Source organism: Haemaphysalis longicornis, unplaced genomic scaffold (assembly GCF_048455015.1).
Source record: "Haemaphysalis longicornis isolate Haplotype H1 unplaced genomic scaffold, Haemaphysalis longicornis Haplotype H1 scaffold_3, whole genome shotgun sequence".
Lineage (NCBI taxonomy): Eukaryota > Metazoa > Arthropoda > Arachnida > Ixodida > Ixodidae > Haemaphysalis > Haemaphysalis longicornis.
The window spans coordinates 61,899,067-61,914,978 of record NW_027526335.1 but is presented as its reverse complement, the minus strand read 5'-3'; the positions used below and the strand labels follow the sequence as shown (position 1 = coordinate 61,914,978).

Sequence of the window (15,912 nt, the reverse complement as noted above, 5' to 3'; positions counted from 1 at the left end):
CGTAACATTTGATCGATCCAAAAAAAAGATGCCCGCCAAAGAGACTGCCCGTTTGCCAGTAAACTACCTGCCCGCCTGCCTGCCTGCCTGCCTGCCTGCCTGCCTGCCAGGCAGAACATTCTGGTGATGATGCATGATTTGGGGACGAGGGGCGGCCCGTCACGAGCTGCCGGGAAGGGGGGGTGGGGAGACGCAAAATGCCCCACCACGGCGACACTCCAGGGTACCAAAAACGATTGTAGACGGGCGGGTCGTCTGCTTAGTAGGTCGAGGCAAAAGGCTGCCTGCAGGGAGGCTGCTCATTTCCAGAAGATTCTGGTTAGGATGCACTGATGGGGGAGGCACTGGAGGCACCGGAGCGCTGCCCGCTGGCCAGGAGGGTACATGTTCGCCTTCGAGAAGACTGTGGCGAGGACGCATTATTTGGAGACGATGTGCGGCAGTCACCGGTCGGCGAAGGGAGTGGATCACAGGGCGGCACAGCGGTGGCTCTGAAGAGCCATGCGTTAGAGCGCAGCCCTTAAGCGCCCGCTCCTGTGGTTTTGCGTAGTTTCTCAGCGTCGGCCTCGTTGTAACCGAGAGAACGAAGACGCCACCGAAGATAGAGCGAGCAGGAAAGCGGAGGACGAAAGTATGGCGAAAGTGGGAGGGGAGGGCGAAATTGCCAGACCGCGCGAGACATGCTCCACGGCAGCAACGCCTTACGAGATAACGACAGAGTATACCGCATGCCGTCGTGCATTTGTTGTGGACGCGATCACTTCCTAAGACACAGCAGCTATGCGCCGTCGCCGAAAAGACTACAGTTCGCGCAGCGCTCAAATTTCGCATTAGCGACTACCGTAATCGTCTGCCATATTTCTTGTTTCCTCAAGAAAACAACTGTGGTGTATAAAATTGCCGTGGTATAAGCCAAGTATGAAATAAAATTAAATCATGAAAATGAACGAACTTAAATTAATAACGGTAAACTTGCGGCCATAAAGAGCAATGCTTTCACATTCATACAAATAGTGCCCTTAAGTGCCCCAACGAACCTTTTGTTTAGCTTCAGTTATTGTTGTAATCGTTGACCTATCTGTCACGATTTGGCCCGCATTCTGGAACGTGGGAGGGTCGTAGTACTCTCCACCCGAGGGACGACCCGCAGCGTGCTGGTGGTGACGGTGACTGACCGCGAGCAGCTCTGCTCGTCGGTGTTAACTTTATTCGCCAGCCATGCACAATGTTTCTTTCACACCGATCCTGGCAGGGCCACCGAACTTAGCGGCCAACGAAAATTGGGGAGGGGGCGGGGGCGCCACATACTCGTCAAACTACCATAGAAAACATTTTGCAGTAGCTTGTACAGTTAAATGAGCTATTGAAGACTTTAGATAAACTCGCCGCGGTGGCTTAGTGGCTAAGGCGTTGCGCTGCTGAGAACACAGACGCGGGTTAGATTCCCAGCCGCGGCGGCCGCTTTTCTGATGGACGCGAAAAGCGAAAACGTCCGTGTGTACGAGATTTCGGCGGACGCTAAAGATCCCCAGGTGGGCAAAATTAATCCGGTGCCCTCCACTACGGCGCGCCTCATCGTCTGCGTTGCATCGGCGCGTTAAACCCTACAATAAATAAATAAATGAATAAATAAATAAATAAATAAATAAATAAATAAATAAATAAAAATCAACACTTTCGATAAACGCTTTCACCCTTCTGCGCATCTGGAAGCACTGCGAGAACTATAGCAATTGCCAGCACAGAGCAACAGTGCGTGATTTCCTAGTCGCTGCGGATGCAGCTTCCGTTTCTGCTTCGCTTTTGTGGCTTTCTTTTTAAAGTGGCTATAAAATGCGTTCTATTCTGCAACTTAAGGAAAGCCGTCAAATAGCCGCTACACCGCTGTAATGATGTCATTCAGCGGTCGAAGAAAGCCAAGACCGGAAAGGAGAGAAAAATATTTTAAGCAAATTTCTAAGTTATCTGATGAGGAAAGAGCAGTAATTTTTCGCTGAGGCACTTTGCGACCCCTAATCTAAGTACAGGATGTCTTGGTTGACTACTTTCTGCAAGTATTTAGAAAAAAGTTGAAAAAAGTGTTGCAGGGTCGCTTTAATTCGGCCAAGGCAAAATATTTGCTCAAAGAAACATTCATTATGACTTGGTTTTATGCCGCCTTGATAAGGAAACGAAAAACGAGCACAAAAAAATTAACAGAAAAAAACACGCCTGCTTTTTTTCTTCGAACCCGTTTGAACCCGTTTGAACCGGTTCGAACCGGTTCGAACCGGAACGGAATGGTGCTCTGGAACTGAACCCGAACCGAACCCAAAAGGCTTGAACCCGAACCCGAACCGAACCCGAAAAAAGTCCGGTTCGACACCCTGCTTGCAAGGCTGCACAGTCACCCTTGGTTGGTGCCTTCAATTACGTCACAAAGGTGGCGTGGGGTAGATCTTGATTGTTTCTATCTTACCGAGGAGAGAATCAAGATCTTATTAAGACGTTGCGTCACCATCACCGTCAACCGACCGCACTTATGGCAGTTTTTATCCGCCACCAGGTCCATGCGCAGTAACCACATGACGGTAGAGCGCTCGCGCACAAGCACGCCCGCCCGAGAGAACAACCTCTAATTCCTGCACTACACAGATACTTTCAGTTGACGGTTGAATGGTCCTTTGGAAGCTCGCCCTATGTATTAACAATGGGGCACTCAATAGACAATTGGTTCGAAGGTTTTCGGAAGGACCTTGAAACGGCCGTGTAGCACAGGTATTAGACATGTTTGCACCGCAGTGAAGTTTTAATTAAGTTTTCGGCAGAAGACATTTCGGAAGAAGATGACCTTCGCACTTTCTGTTCATTATACCCACTCCATGTGCAAACTATTGAAGTGTTCATCCGGTCTCGAGGTTTACCTAGCGCCAAACCCTGCTGAGAGGTTTGGAACTTGAATCGATGTGTAGTTAGGCGCCGGGAGGTACCCCAGTGGGAAAACCCCGTCTCGGGATCTAGTGGCACCCGAGAAGGGAAAAGCAAAACCAGGCACTCATGTCAACGAGCGTGGTGTTATTTTAAGTTACACACGAAAAAAATTCACGCACCTCCACGAAGTGAATCATGACGAGTGGGCGAAGCACTGGGGATCGTTTTTACCGTAAATCACCCGTGGCATTGCCCACTCGCGCATGTAAATGAGTGTCAATGCGTGTGTACAGTATATACAATTTCAATCCAATCCAATCCAATCCAATTCGATACAATACAATTTAATCCGATCCATTTGAATCCCATCCAAATCCAAACCAAAACCAATACAAATATCCTCGCGCATGCGCAACACTGTGCACCTGGACGCCAAGCCCCGGACAAATCGACGTCCTAAGCTGCTTCGCCCCTAAAAGCACAAAGAAACCGCCCGCTGCGTGCTGTACGTGTAACGGCCCTTCGTCGTCCTCTTCGTTGCCTCGCTCATCGGAACCCCGTGACATTTCCGTGGGAGGTTCAAACACGATTTATAACACCCCCTTTCGAGAATACCCACCCCCCCACCGATTTTCACTTTGGTGATGACGACGGCAATGTCAATGAGAACGTCGTGTAGGCCAGGGGCAGCAACTTGCGGCCAAGGATCCGCATACGGCCCTCGGGGCCACATTATGCAGCACCTGGCGCGAAGTCAGAACCCCTTTCACGCCTTGTTACTTCCTATCTGAAGGCTTACGTATCGGTTTTGGCCTGAAATGGGCTTAGACACGAACAAAGAGAGATAACGACCAGTTTCCATTGTCAAATCGCTTATTTTTTTCTCTTTGCCTGAAAAGCCCCACCCCCCGCTTGGCCGTCGTGGCGGCCCCCGTCGTGGCGGCACCCGTCGTGTCGGCTTCAGGCAACTCGAGCCTCCGCCTCAAGGGTTGCCGACCCGTGGTGTAGACGCTAATTTTTGCTTGGAGTCGTCCAAACATCGTATTATACCATAAGCGCTGTAATTGATTGATTGATTGTCGGGTTTAACGCGCCGACGCCACACAGGCGATGAGGCGCGCCGTAGTGAAGGGTTCCGGATTAATTTTGACCACCTGGGGATCGTTTACGTGCGCCGAAATCTCGAGCACACGGGCGTTTTCGCTTTTCGCCTTTAACAGAAAAGCGGCCCCCGCGGCCGGAAATCGAACCCGCGTCCTTGGGCTCAGCAGCACAACGCGTTAGCCACTGAGCCACCACGGCGGGTGTCTCCTTGTAATGAGATACCAGGAGATGTTTCAAGTAAGAAGTGTAAGAAGCAATAAAAAAAAGAGGACAATCACCCGTACGCGGGTATGCGCCCCGAAAAGCATGCAAGAGGAGAAAAAATAGACATGGCCGCCCTGCAGCGGCGTACCGATTAGTTTTTTTTTTTCTAACTATCCCGAGACTGAAGCTGCTTAACAAAAACCACTCCAGTCTCTTTTTGAAAGAAAATCCCGGGCCATCTCCACTAGCGTGAAACCTCGGGAGGGGCGAAGCATGCAGTGTGTAAGTGTATTCTTGGTGCCTTGGAGTTTTTGCCAACGGAGATGAAAGCGTTGGGGGGTAATGTATAGAGCTTTGCTGCGAAAATCTCGTGTACTTGAAGCACGAAGCGTTCTAGCGCAAGGCGTAAACGAGTGTCCCGGTGTTCTTTTAGTACGCGTTACGAAGTGTTCCAGCGCGAGGCGTAAACGAGTGTCCGGGTGTTTTAGTACCGTGACTACATGAGACGGCGGTTACGACGACGACATGAGACACCAACATCCCGGGCCCTTATGGGGCTTCAACCATAAAAGACAAGCAATCATCACCCACTGACGGCGCCCGTGCTACCGCGCCGAAACGTAGCCATATACCGCAAGATCACCGAGGCCCGCATCATAGTTCCAGGTGACCCGTATCCGTCACCGCACCGGACTACCGTGCCTTGTGCTGGGGCGCCCTGTACATCCTCTAGCCGTCAAGCGGGGGCTTCTACCTCTTGGAGCGGGGTCGGGGCCGCCCCGCCTACCCCTGCCTGCCTCTCCTGAGAGGCCAGGCGAAGGGTCCATGCTCTATGCGTCCGGCTCCCCCCCGCCGTTCCTGCCGGGCTACGCCGCAGAACTCCCGCACCAGGCTACTTCCGGTTCGAGTTGACATGGGGGCTGGCTTAACATAACCAACCAACAGGACTGAACTCTTACTACCACCAATGACGGACTACCACTGTGAACCCGATCTGGTTTTCCCGTTTCTGCTATTTTCCCCGATCGTCACTCAACTCAGACTCGCGCTGGACTGTATGACAGTGTAGGACTTGTGCACGCTGCCTTTGTTGCTGTTGCTTTATTTCATTCGGAATTTTTTGTGCCGTTTTGCTGATTCCGTTTTCCCGCTCGCACTAGTACAATGCCGCATCGCTAAACCCTTGTGTCGGGGCTTTTTTTTTATTGCTTTCAAGTGCCACGTCTAGTCAGCCAAGAAGCAAGCCACAGTAACACAACCTCAAATTCGGAGTTTGCAACGAATTCCAGCAAGGTTAAACCTCCAGTGAAACACATCTCGTAGACCACGTAGTTCCTAGCCCACACATTTATGCCAAGGACACAGGCGGGTCCGGCCTGACCCTTCGATGAGGGGCATGCACCCCCTTGTTCTCTGGATCTACTTCTGCTGCAGTAGCTTTTGAGGTTCGCACACCCAAAAATCGAAGCTTAGGCTAATCTTCGTCATCCTCAAGCATTTCCCTCCAAAACCCGTTCTACACTTTGCGTATTTCGCCAGCGAATTCGCACATGCGGCGCCGCTCTTGTGGCCAAAAATGGACCAGTTCTCGTTCCTGTGACAAATTTCGAAATGTTTGAAACAGTCGAACTTCTCCTGCGAACGCCGTTTGGATTTTGGCAGTTTATAGCAGCAATGAAAATAGGAAAACAAGATTGTTTTGCCACACGAGCGGCGCCGTATCTGCGAATTCGTTGGTTAAATTCGCGCCATGTAGAACGGGCTTAATGCGTATTAGAGAAACCGAGCATCGTCTGTTTCCCTTCGGCCAGCGTGCTCAACACGGAGACTCACCGGTGATCAAGTTAAGCAGCGTCGTTTTCCCGGCTCCGTTGTGCCCGAGCAGCACGGTGATTTGGTTTTCGAAGATACGCATGCTGACGTCTTCGACGGCAGTCACGCCGTTGTAATCCTGCGTGCAGAAAATGTAGAAAAAAATGGTTTTCTCTCGTGCTCCGTGCGAAACACAACGCCAGGCAAGGGAGAAAAATTAGGAAGGGAAAGGGTGGGGACTATAAAACCAACGATGACGCATCAAGCTTTTCTTTTTGTTCGGAAAACTAGATGCTTAAAATGTTCAAGAACCAATATACACGACCCATCGTATGCTAACCCAACGAACACATGCGGATAGTATATCAGATAACGCGTTCCCAAGAAGTAAAAGGGGACGTAGCCTTGACCCCGACAGCGAAAGTGTTTAAAATATTGAACCTCTTCAGGCTGGCTGGTATAGTATACGACAGATGCTTCCTCTTGAAAAGTTGCTCCCCAAACGTTTTGTGGCATATTGTTCCTCAGATAACGCATTTGCCTGTGTGCTCCACTCTTCAGAAACTTGCACGGAGAAACAAAGGGAAAAAAATTCTCCACGAAGGGAATCATGACGAGTGGGCGAAGCTCTGGGGATGGTTCTTACCGTAAATCAGCCGTTGAGAGTGCTACTGCTGCTAAAGGGATTTCCAATCCAATCCAATACAATTCAATTTAACCCAATCTAGTTTAATTCAATCTATTTCAATCCAATCCGATTCAATCCAATCCAATGCTCCTCGCTCATGCGCAGCACGGCTCTCTCTCTCTCTCTCTCTCTCTCTCTCTCTCTCTCTCTCTCTCTCTCTCTCTCTCTCTCTCTCTCTCTCTCTCTCTCTCTTCTCTCTCTCTCTCTAACCTTTTGTAAACCTTTTATTTTGTTCTTGTTAACCTTTTGTGCACCTTTTGTTCACAGGTGTTTCGATTGGCACGGTTTTGTGCCGTGACCACGGACGCCGGACGCCGGACAAGCCTCGCCCTTAAGGTGCTTCGCCCCTAAAAATATTTTTGCGTCTTCAAAATTCTGTCGCGGGGGGGGGGGGGTCCAGCCTTTCCGCGTAGGGCTTGACGCTTGCAGTTTATTTTATCATGTATAGTCTGGCTTGCAATAGCGATTCTTCGGCTCAGCGTGCATCTCTTCCAACTTCGCGTCCACCAGTTTTCCTTCCTCCAAATTGCACTAGATACACGCGTCATGCGGGGATAAATTGTTGCCATACCCGTGTGCAACTGCATAGTTCTGACTTTAATTCCTCGAGCTCTGACCTACACTTAAAAATCGCCGCAGGTGGGCTTCGCCACAACACTCCACAACGACCAATCATCGCGACTAATACCCGTGCCACACGTACGCGAAAAATTACATCAAGTGCCTAATGCCTTAAGTTTTAGGGCCATTAATTCTGCTACACGCAAAAAATCTAATGCCCTTCGCTCTAATGTCATTTTTGGTTTAAGGAGTTCCGCACAACTCATTCGCCTTTATGAATGCCTTAAATCTGCCTACTGTCGAACGCTATAAGCACCAAGTGAAGCCAACGAAACTCTCAGCACCAGAGAGCGTTGACGCAGAAACGTAGCTGAACTTCGAAATGATACAATTTTTTGTGCGCTTTTGGGGGCGAAGTTCTGAAAAAGACGAAGTTCACTAAAACAGCGGAAAAAGGCAAAACATCGTGTTTGTTACTCGTCGTTTTGAATTTTTCGGATTCGGCTACCGCTGGCAGGCGGCGGCAGCTGCTGAAGCCACGTTTAGAAACGGCTCACACCATTTTTTAGAAAACACTATTCCTCAACGTTTTCTTTCACAAAAAAAAAAAAATCCTTTTTAACCCTTATGCGGCGTTGTTCTCTACGTTAAAATCTTAATATATAAGTGTATTCCTCTTGGTGGTCATTATCATCATCATGCCTAACACATTTAATGCCTTCGCGTTTTCGCGTGTAGCGCGGCCCACCCAAATAATGCCATTCGGTATCTTAGGCCTCAAGCATTAATGTCGTTTTTCGTGTACGTGTGGTACGGGTATAACTGTGTAAATTTGGCGAATGGCGAGGCCCAGCACATAGCAGCGCTGTGGCAACAGCGCAGCCGGGCCTCGTCCTTCAATTTGCACATTTGGTCACGGTGATTGGTTCGTTGGCGTGTTGTGGTGAAGCCCACCTCCGGCGATGTTTAATAGTGTAGTTCTCTTTCCGTTTTCGGCGCGCACGTAGAGAAATACATCAACATTGACGCAGAGGCCAACGTTTCTCGGCATAAATCTCCGCAAGAAAGGCTATCGCTCTTACCTTGCACGCGCGGACAATCTCGATGGTGGTCGTTAGATCATTGGGCTCCTCTTCGAAATTCAGCATTTCTGCCGACGTCATCTGCGGCTGCTCGGCGAACGTGATGCTCGGAATCCAGTAGTTGGCCTGCGTAGAGCGGGCAGCCACCGGATGTGGTCGCGCTGTTCCAAATACACCCGGGGCAACTTAATGAAAACAGCCGTTCGTGAGCAAAATTGCTGGGGGCGTTCGTCGACTCGTTTTTGTAAGCTGACAACCACCTAATCTTTACTAGTGTACGTGCGACTAGATACCTGTACTTTTTTATGATTGCAGGATTTAAAGCGCCGACGCAACGCAGGCGATGAGGCGCGCCGTAGTGGAGGGCTCCGGATTAATCTTGACCACCTGGGGATTTTTAACGTGCGCCGAAATCTCGTACACACGGGCGTTTTTGCTTTTCGCCTCCATGCCTAGATACCTATAAACTAGCAGCTTAAAACATAGTCCTAATGTACTGCTCGTGAACATTCCCACAGCCGTACAAAAATAGGGCAGATGTAAGTGCACCGCGCAGTAAGGCTGAACCGCATGATCACGTTCGTTTCACGAACAAAGCATGTGCTGTCTCCTGGCAATCCTTTCCCTTCACGAATTCGCGCTTGGAATATGGAGGTTTCGAAGAAAACAACTGTCTCCTTTCCCCCAACAGCTTCGTTGTTGCTTCCTATGCTGCATAAAATATTGCCGCCTTAATTGGCCATTCTCACCTCTTCCTCCCCTCATTTGAAGCCGCACCAGGGAGCCACCACAACCACCAATAAAAGCAGAACCTCAATATTAAACACGGCGTTCATAACTTTTGTATTTATAGTTCATTTGCAGAAAACATGTCATTCCGGGATGTATACAGCTTCGCTGTAAAATGTAGTAGCCGCCTATTTCAAGGTCACGTATGCGGTTAGGGATCGGCTGTTGTGTGTTGCGCTGGCGCGCCGCTCGTGCTTCAACGGTGCTCATGATGATGATGACGACTATGATGATGATTATTATTTCTATTGGTTTCCTCTTTGTGGTGGGGTTATGACGTGTTGTCTTACCAAAAAGGACGAATATGCCTATGTTTTATACTCTTGGTTAAATACTAGCGCTGCTTAGGGCAGGCGCAAACAGCTTATTAGGGACAAAATACTTTTTCCTGTTACAAGTGGCAACTGTCCTAGGCAATATTCCCCTCTCTGCTTTTCGTCCACCAGCATTCTAACCTTTTCGTCCCCTCGACAGCCTTGAACTTAACTTCCCCTGTGCTACCCTTGTGCTAACAACGACTTGGGGGCGAACTTTCCCGTAGAGGCCTTGTGCACTGTGGCAGAGTCAATATTGAGCCAGAAAGGAGGTATTTGCGCGCGGCTAGTAGCAACAGACGCCACTGTAAAAGTGGCAACTGCCTTCAGAGTGCGTTAACCATTTGTCCTCGATCGCGCCGCGTCTCCCACCACGACGCGCCTACCTGGAAAGGGAACAGGAAAGGCTTGGGGATCCCTGGCCCGATGGGAAGCACGTTGTCCATGTACCAAATGACGATGCCGAGGAAGCAGTCGAAGAGGAGGCCTATAATTACGATCTCGGCCAGCGTCACGTTGTCGGGTGTTTCGGCACGGCTGTTAAAGTTCATCCAGTTCGCCCCGTTGTCCACTGCGGCAGAGAGGTCAGGTGACGGCCTACTATAGTTGCAATCGTAAGTGGTGGCTTAAAGTATCCCAGTATATACTGCACGCGTTGAATAATTGCCTTGAGTTAACTTCGAGACAAACTTTCGACGTGATTTAGCGTCAAAAAAACAATTGTTGGCGCAGTCAGGCGTGCTTGCAAAGTCCTTTTTTATAGATTAATGCTTACAATCATAAATGAAGACGCAATGGTAGTTTTCCTGTTAAGAAAACGAACTGGATAGCTAGGTCAAGCAAAAAAATACACGCGGACAGAGATTGAGATATTATAGATTACAAAGAAGCGAGTGCCATTTAGGTACGTTAAGGAGTTAGCGAAATTTGGCAGCAATAAATACAGCAATAATACGTCAAACTAAATACAGTAGAACCCCGATTATACGACTTTCTCGGCACCGTGAAAAAGCGTCGTAAAATGCGTCCATCGTAAAATCCGAACAACAACAATTACGTCTATAATACAGTTTCGCGCGATACAGTTTTAAGTAATTTCTATAAAAACTACAAACTAATGCTTTGCAGGGTTCAGAATCCCCAATCACTAAAAAAAGGTCCATGTTAAAAGAACGCAGTGCATGGGCCAATCACGCTGTATTGCAAGAAACCTTGTACCGCAGTCCACTGCTGCAAGTCCCGACAGCCAGTGCGAATAGTGGCCCGCCGCCACGGCAAACACCTGTGGAAGCCTAAGCCTGTCAGCGTAATCTCATAGGTGATTCACTGCTGAGAGAGAGAGAGAGAGAGAGAGAGAGAGAGAGAGAGAGAGAGAGAGAGAGAGAGAGAGAGAGAGAGAGAGAGAGAGTAAATATTTTTATTTATCGAGCAGAGGCTTATGTATGGGCCTCGCCCTAAGGAACATATCCCTAGTCCGGGATGCCTAGACTTCGGCTGGCTGGCCGTGCTCGGGTCACCACTGACCAGTTTGAGCTGGGTATCCGGGTCTGGGCTGGCCAGGGAAGCCCTCAACTGCTTGAAAAAGGTGGAGTTTGAGAGGGGGGGGGGGTGCAAATCTGGAGTACGTTGGCACTCACATAGAATATCTTAGAGGGTGCCAGATTGGGGACAGTAAGCACACAGGGGAGGTTGTTGGGGGAAAAAAGGAACAAAATTATTGTTCCCTAAAGAATGAAAACAAACTATATCAAAACGGGAACAACCCTGCAACATCTAGGCTATGGCAGGTTCATGCCAATTAAAAAATAAGAGAACGGGAATCCGAGACGCCGAAATCTTTTCCAAGGAAAGCCAATGAGCTACAAAAAAAAAAACGAAAGCAAAACTGAGGCTCATGCTTGGGTCGCGGGCAAACATCGCAACTCAGCATCCGCATGAAATTGATTGGTGAATGCAAGGAGAGGAAGCGCCTCACATAACACACACGCCACACAACCCCCCCACACCCCACGATTCTCCCAAGGCACCCCGAAACCCGTCATACACTCCTCCCCACTCAGTTCGATCCCATCATGCCCTGCCTATCACTGAAAAGAGGCGCACAGTGCGCAGTGCAGAGCCACCCCCCCCCCCTCCTCAAAAAAAAGAATAATAATAATAATAACAAAAAATTCACGCATCTCCACGAAGTGAATCATGACGAGTGGGCGAAGCATTGGGGATCGTTCGTACCGTAAATCACCCGTGAGAGTGCTTACTGCTGCTAAAACGATTTCAAATTCAATTTATTCCAATCCAATTTAATCCAATCCAATTCCAATCCAGATCCAAATTCAATTCAATCAAAATCAATCCAATTCAATCCAATTCAATCCAATCCAATGCTCGTCGCGCATACGCAGCACGGCTCTACAGGAGCACTCTCCCTCCCTCCCTCCCTCCCTCTTTCTCTCCGTCTCTCTAACCTTTTGTGAACTTTTTTGTTCTTGTTAACCTTCTGTGAACCTTCTCTTCACAGATGTTTCGATTTACACGGTGCTGTGCATATCCCTCTCTCTCTCTCTCTCTAACGTTTTTGAACCTTTTGTTTTGTTCTCGTTAACCTTTTGTGAACCTTTTGTGAACCATTTGTTCTCAGATGTTTCGATTTACACGGTGCTGTGTCGTGAGCACGGACGCCGGACGCCGGACGAGCCTCGGCCTTAAGGTGCTTCGCCCCTAATAAATCCCCAGAAAGTCCCAACAGACACCCCCCGACCACCCCACAACCCTCACAGTCCGCCGCCCACAATGTCCATCACCTGCAGGAACAGAACACCGTCCTCCAGTTCGCCCACAAGCACGCCCCACAACACGGAGTCCCCCTGCCAACACCAAACACAAGTCCGTCCCAACGGTCCGCAAAACGCGAGTCCAGCAGCACCTCAGAGTCTACAATTAAAGGTGCGAGTGGGATGTGGGTAGGTATTCGTCTGGAGCCGCCGCCAAGTTGTAGCTTCCTCTCTGGAGAGGCGCCAGTGTGGGGGTGGGAGGCTGCGGCGAGTTTGCCTGTAATGGGTGAGAATCTCAGTGTAGCCACTCAGTGGGAGAAATGACACCTGTCCACTGCCCCTGCGACCGCTGCGCAACAGGACAGGAAGAGATGCTAGCCAGGAGAGTTCGAAAGCGATTGCGAAGAGAAGCGGGAGGATGCTGATGGAGGGAAGGGAAGGGAAGATGAGAGGGAGAAGAAAACTATGCCAGAGAGAACCGATTGAGCGGGCTCAATGTCCGCTGTGCAGGACCCACGATACTTTCATTTCTCTCGATTGGTCACGCGCTTCGCGTAAGTCGTCCCACAACGCAAGTCAGGCATGAAATCGCGTCAGATAATCGAGGTTTTTAATTTAGTCTGTCACAAAACCCGGCTTGCCGTTTAAACCCGGGCACATATAACCGGTTTTCCAGTGTAGATTCGTAATCCATCATTCGCGATATTTCGTCCTGAGTGATTGTCATGAATTACGATTTTTCTTGCTACAATTTAGAAGACGGCACATGTTCTGCCTACAATCTCAACGATGTGCTGCTTGAACCATGTTCTCTGATTGTTGTGTTTGAAGCCACCTTCCGATCTTCTGCGTGCAGACCATGAACATCAGTAACCTCAAAGGGTATCCCGGTTTTAACCTACGTCCCTTGTGTATTTATGGTGCATTTACACAATGAGCGTGTCTGCAGCCTGATTAGGCGTAGTCATGCACTCCACGCAGAAGATTCTCCTACATAGCGTAGTAGGCTGTACTCTGCACTTTGATGACTGCATACGCATGTGCGTGGTGGAAGTAGTAAACCTCTTGCTCTTAGGGGATGTAGTCAGTCTTATTCCACATCTGAATCCACCCCCCCCCCCCCCATCCCCAAGGAAGCCAAAAAATGAAAGCCGTTCCACTCAATGTGAAAGCTATCGGAAGTGCAGAGCAGTGATTCGCCATAATGGCCTGTAGCGCCGTTATCCGCGCACTGCTACCACCGAATGCAATTAAAATTTCCACCTTCGCAGTGCTCGCGCGCCCCCTGTCTGAAACCCCGCCCGCGGGAGTTCTGTTCTTTTTGTGCTTGCTTTTCATCCCGCACGTGCCAGCGTTACACTGCCACTTTTTCTCGCTTACTAACATAAAAACCAAGTCAACGAGTGTTCATTACTAAACGAACGCGGGCGTTGTCGGATAACGACATATATTTTGCCTCAAATATGCCTACAGTTTTCCTTGCGCTAAACAATTGGGAGATGTATGACAAGCGCCAGCGGTTCACGAGGAATGCCTATGACTATATAAACCGCTTGGCTTTCGAAGCCTCTGGGTTAAGCCACGACGACAGCCGCTACGACGGAATGCCGTGTGGCTCTACTTGGGTCCAACGAGCGAGCTACGACTACGACGATAAGGCGAGACCCTAAAGTGCTATGCATTTTAAAAACGTCTTGACGCGCGGGAGAGTTGGCTCTGCCGCATGACTTCAACTTTAAGCTTCACCGCAAATATTGTGCTTGTGAGCTGGCTTTTTGGCACCTCCTTACTGACTTGCGAAAAAGCCCAACCTTACATAGGCCATGCGGAATTGTACAATAATTCTGGCGTATCTTAGCTGAGTGGAACGCTATCTCAGTAAAACTTGTAAGCCGAGAAGTTCCTCTTAGTATCTTGGTTTGAGTGAGTAATCATGTTTATTGCCTTTTTACTTCCCGTAAGACCATACCAACGTTTTTAGATTAGGTTCCATACCAACCACTAGCATTCCTAACCTATTTTTAAAGATTGCAGGCACCAGACAAACACCTTGTATTTACATTGAAATCGGTTGGGGAACCCACATTTATTCGCAGCAATGTATACCTACTTTTGGTTCCGCTACTTCGTCATCTTCATTTAATCTTATTTTTGAATTTTTTTAAAACCATTTCTGTTTCAAGCGTTAGTACATAAGCACCCAAATGTGTCAAGTCCTGAATGCTCAAATCCTCTCTTTTTGTAGCTAAGATTTTAAGCGCTCTACGCACACTAAAATGAAGATATTGGTAATTGAAAATATTGGATTCGGTTCGCAGCCATCTTCAGCTATTCGAATTCGACTCGAAGTCCTAGCTTTGATATTACCAAACCTTTATTCTTTCATTGCCTGTGTCATAATGTTCATGCAACACTGATGGTTACTTCAACCGGATGGCGTGGTTGTATACTGCATTCGCTCTCGACAGTTTGTTAAAAACACTTCTATGGAGGCTGAAGCAGTACTTGCTTATTTTTTATTCATTTTTTTTCTGTGCCGATTTAATGACCGCAAAAAATTGCTCCGGCTTGCACTGCTTACGTTATGATTTGTTCTTCAGTTAAGTTGCCTAATGTTTAAGCCTCTCCATTTTATTAGTTGGAGTTGATACTATTTAGTACATTCGCTGAATTTATCAGTTGTTTTCTTAGGATGCTTACCTCCGCCATCTATTTAGTTTTTTTATGAGGTGCCTCCTTTACCTCTTTGCCTTTTTTTCCACCGGCTTAGGTTCTTGTATGTACCCTTTTCTGGCTAACTGTTTTGTTCAGTTGAAAGTACCACCATTTTTTTTTTGTTGGGTTTATTATTGCTTTCTCTGCTTCTACGTGCTCTGTTTGCGAACAGTCCCCAAAACTCCATGAAATTGCCGTTTTTTTTTTAATTACATTCGTTGCCAGGTTCTAGGCATAACTGTTTCGCAAAAGTAGAAGCACCCGGCGTTAGCAATTGTTGCTCGTTTCGTAAACCTTTCAACGCAAGGGGAAGAGTGAAGGCGTACCGAACTTCTCGAAACGCTCGAGAACGCGGAAGCTCCAGTGGAGGCTCATGGCCGGGAAGATGCACGTCATGAGCTTGTGCTGGCGCTGAATGTAGTAGTAGCCCTGGCCTCCGGCGTGCTCGAACATCACGAAGGGCATCACGCAGCTGGACGTCCAGTACAGCATGGCCCCGGCCACCGCGTATTGCGCTGTGTGAACAGGCATGTTCAACGACTGACCACTCCCCTGTAGTCATCTTCATATCGCTAAAGCCGGTATTCCCTGGCGAGGCACGCATGCAAGCAACCATGAGAGTGCGCCATCACTGTTTCCTTCGGGCTCCGCGGGATGGCGGTACTTGTCAGTGCTAAGCAAACGTTTTGTGTCAGACGTTCCAAACTGTCCCCCACCGAACGCTAAGTAATGGCTCGACTTCAATGTAAGCGCCATTAATAACATCTCTGTTGACACCACCATTGAGGATCGGGTTGAAACAAAGCAGGCGACAACACCGTTTTTTTTTTTCTTTGGCGTGCAGGCGCAGTGGCACAAGGCGCGACATGTCCGTGGCCGTTTCTAGTGTTGCCAAGCGAAAACTTTGACAGCTAACTTTTTAATGAATACCACGTATACGTGCGGCGGACGCAATGGCCAAG

General features: G+C 48.7%; 1 protein-coding gene across 1 annotated transcript in view; it reads right to left on the bottom strand.

The window, feature by feature from the left end:
• The window catches only part of LOC144175239 (phospholipid-transporting ATPase ABCA3-like), an 81,249-nt gene that overhangs the window by 26,501 nt on the left and 38,836 nt on the right, over positions 1-15,912 (bottom strand). The window contains exons 7-9 of the mRNA XM_077704340.1: positions 9,851-10,035; positions 8,362-8,487; positions 6,052-6,169 (exon numbers count right to left, since the gene is read on the bottom strand). Coding sequence (XP_077560466.1) covers positions 6,052-6,169; positions 8,362-8,487; positions 9,851-10,035 — 429 coding nt within the window. The remainder of the gene's footprint in view (positions 1-6,051; positions 6,170-8,361; positions 8,488-9,850; positions 10,036-15,912) is intronic.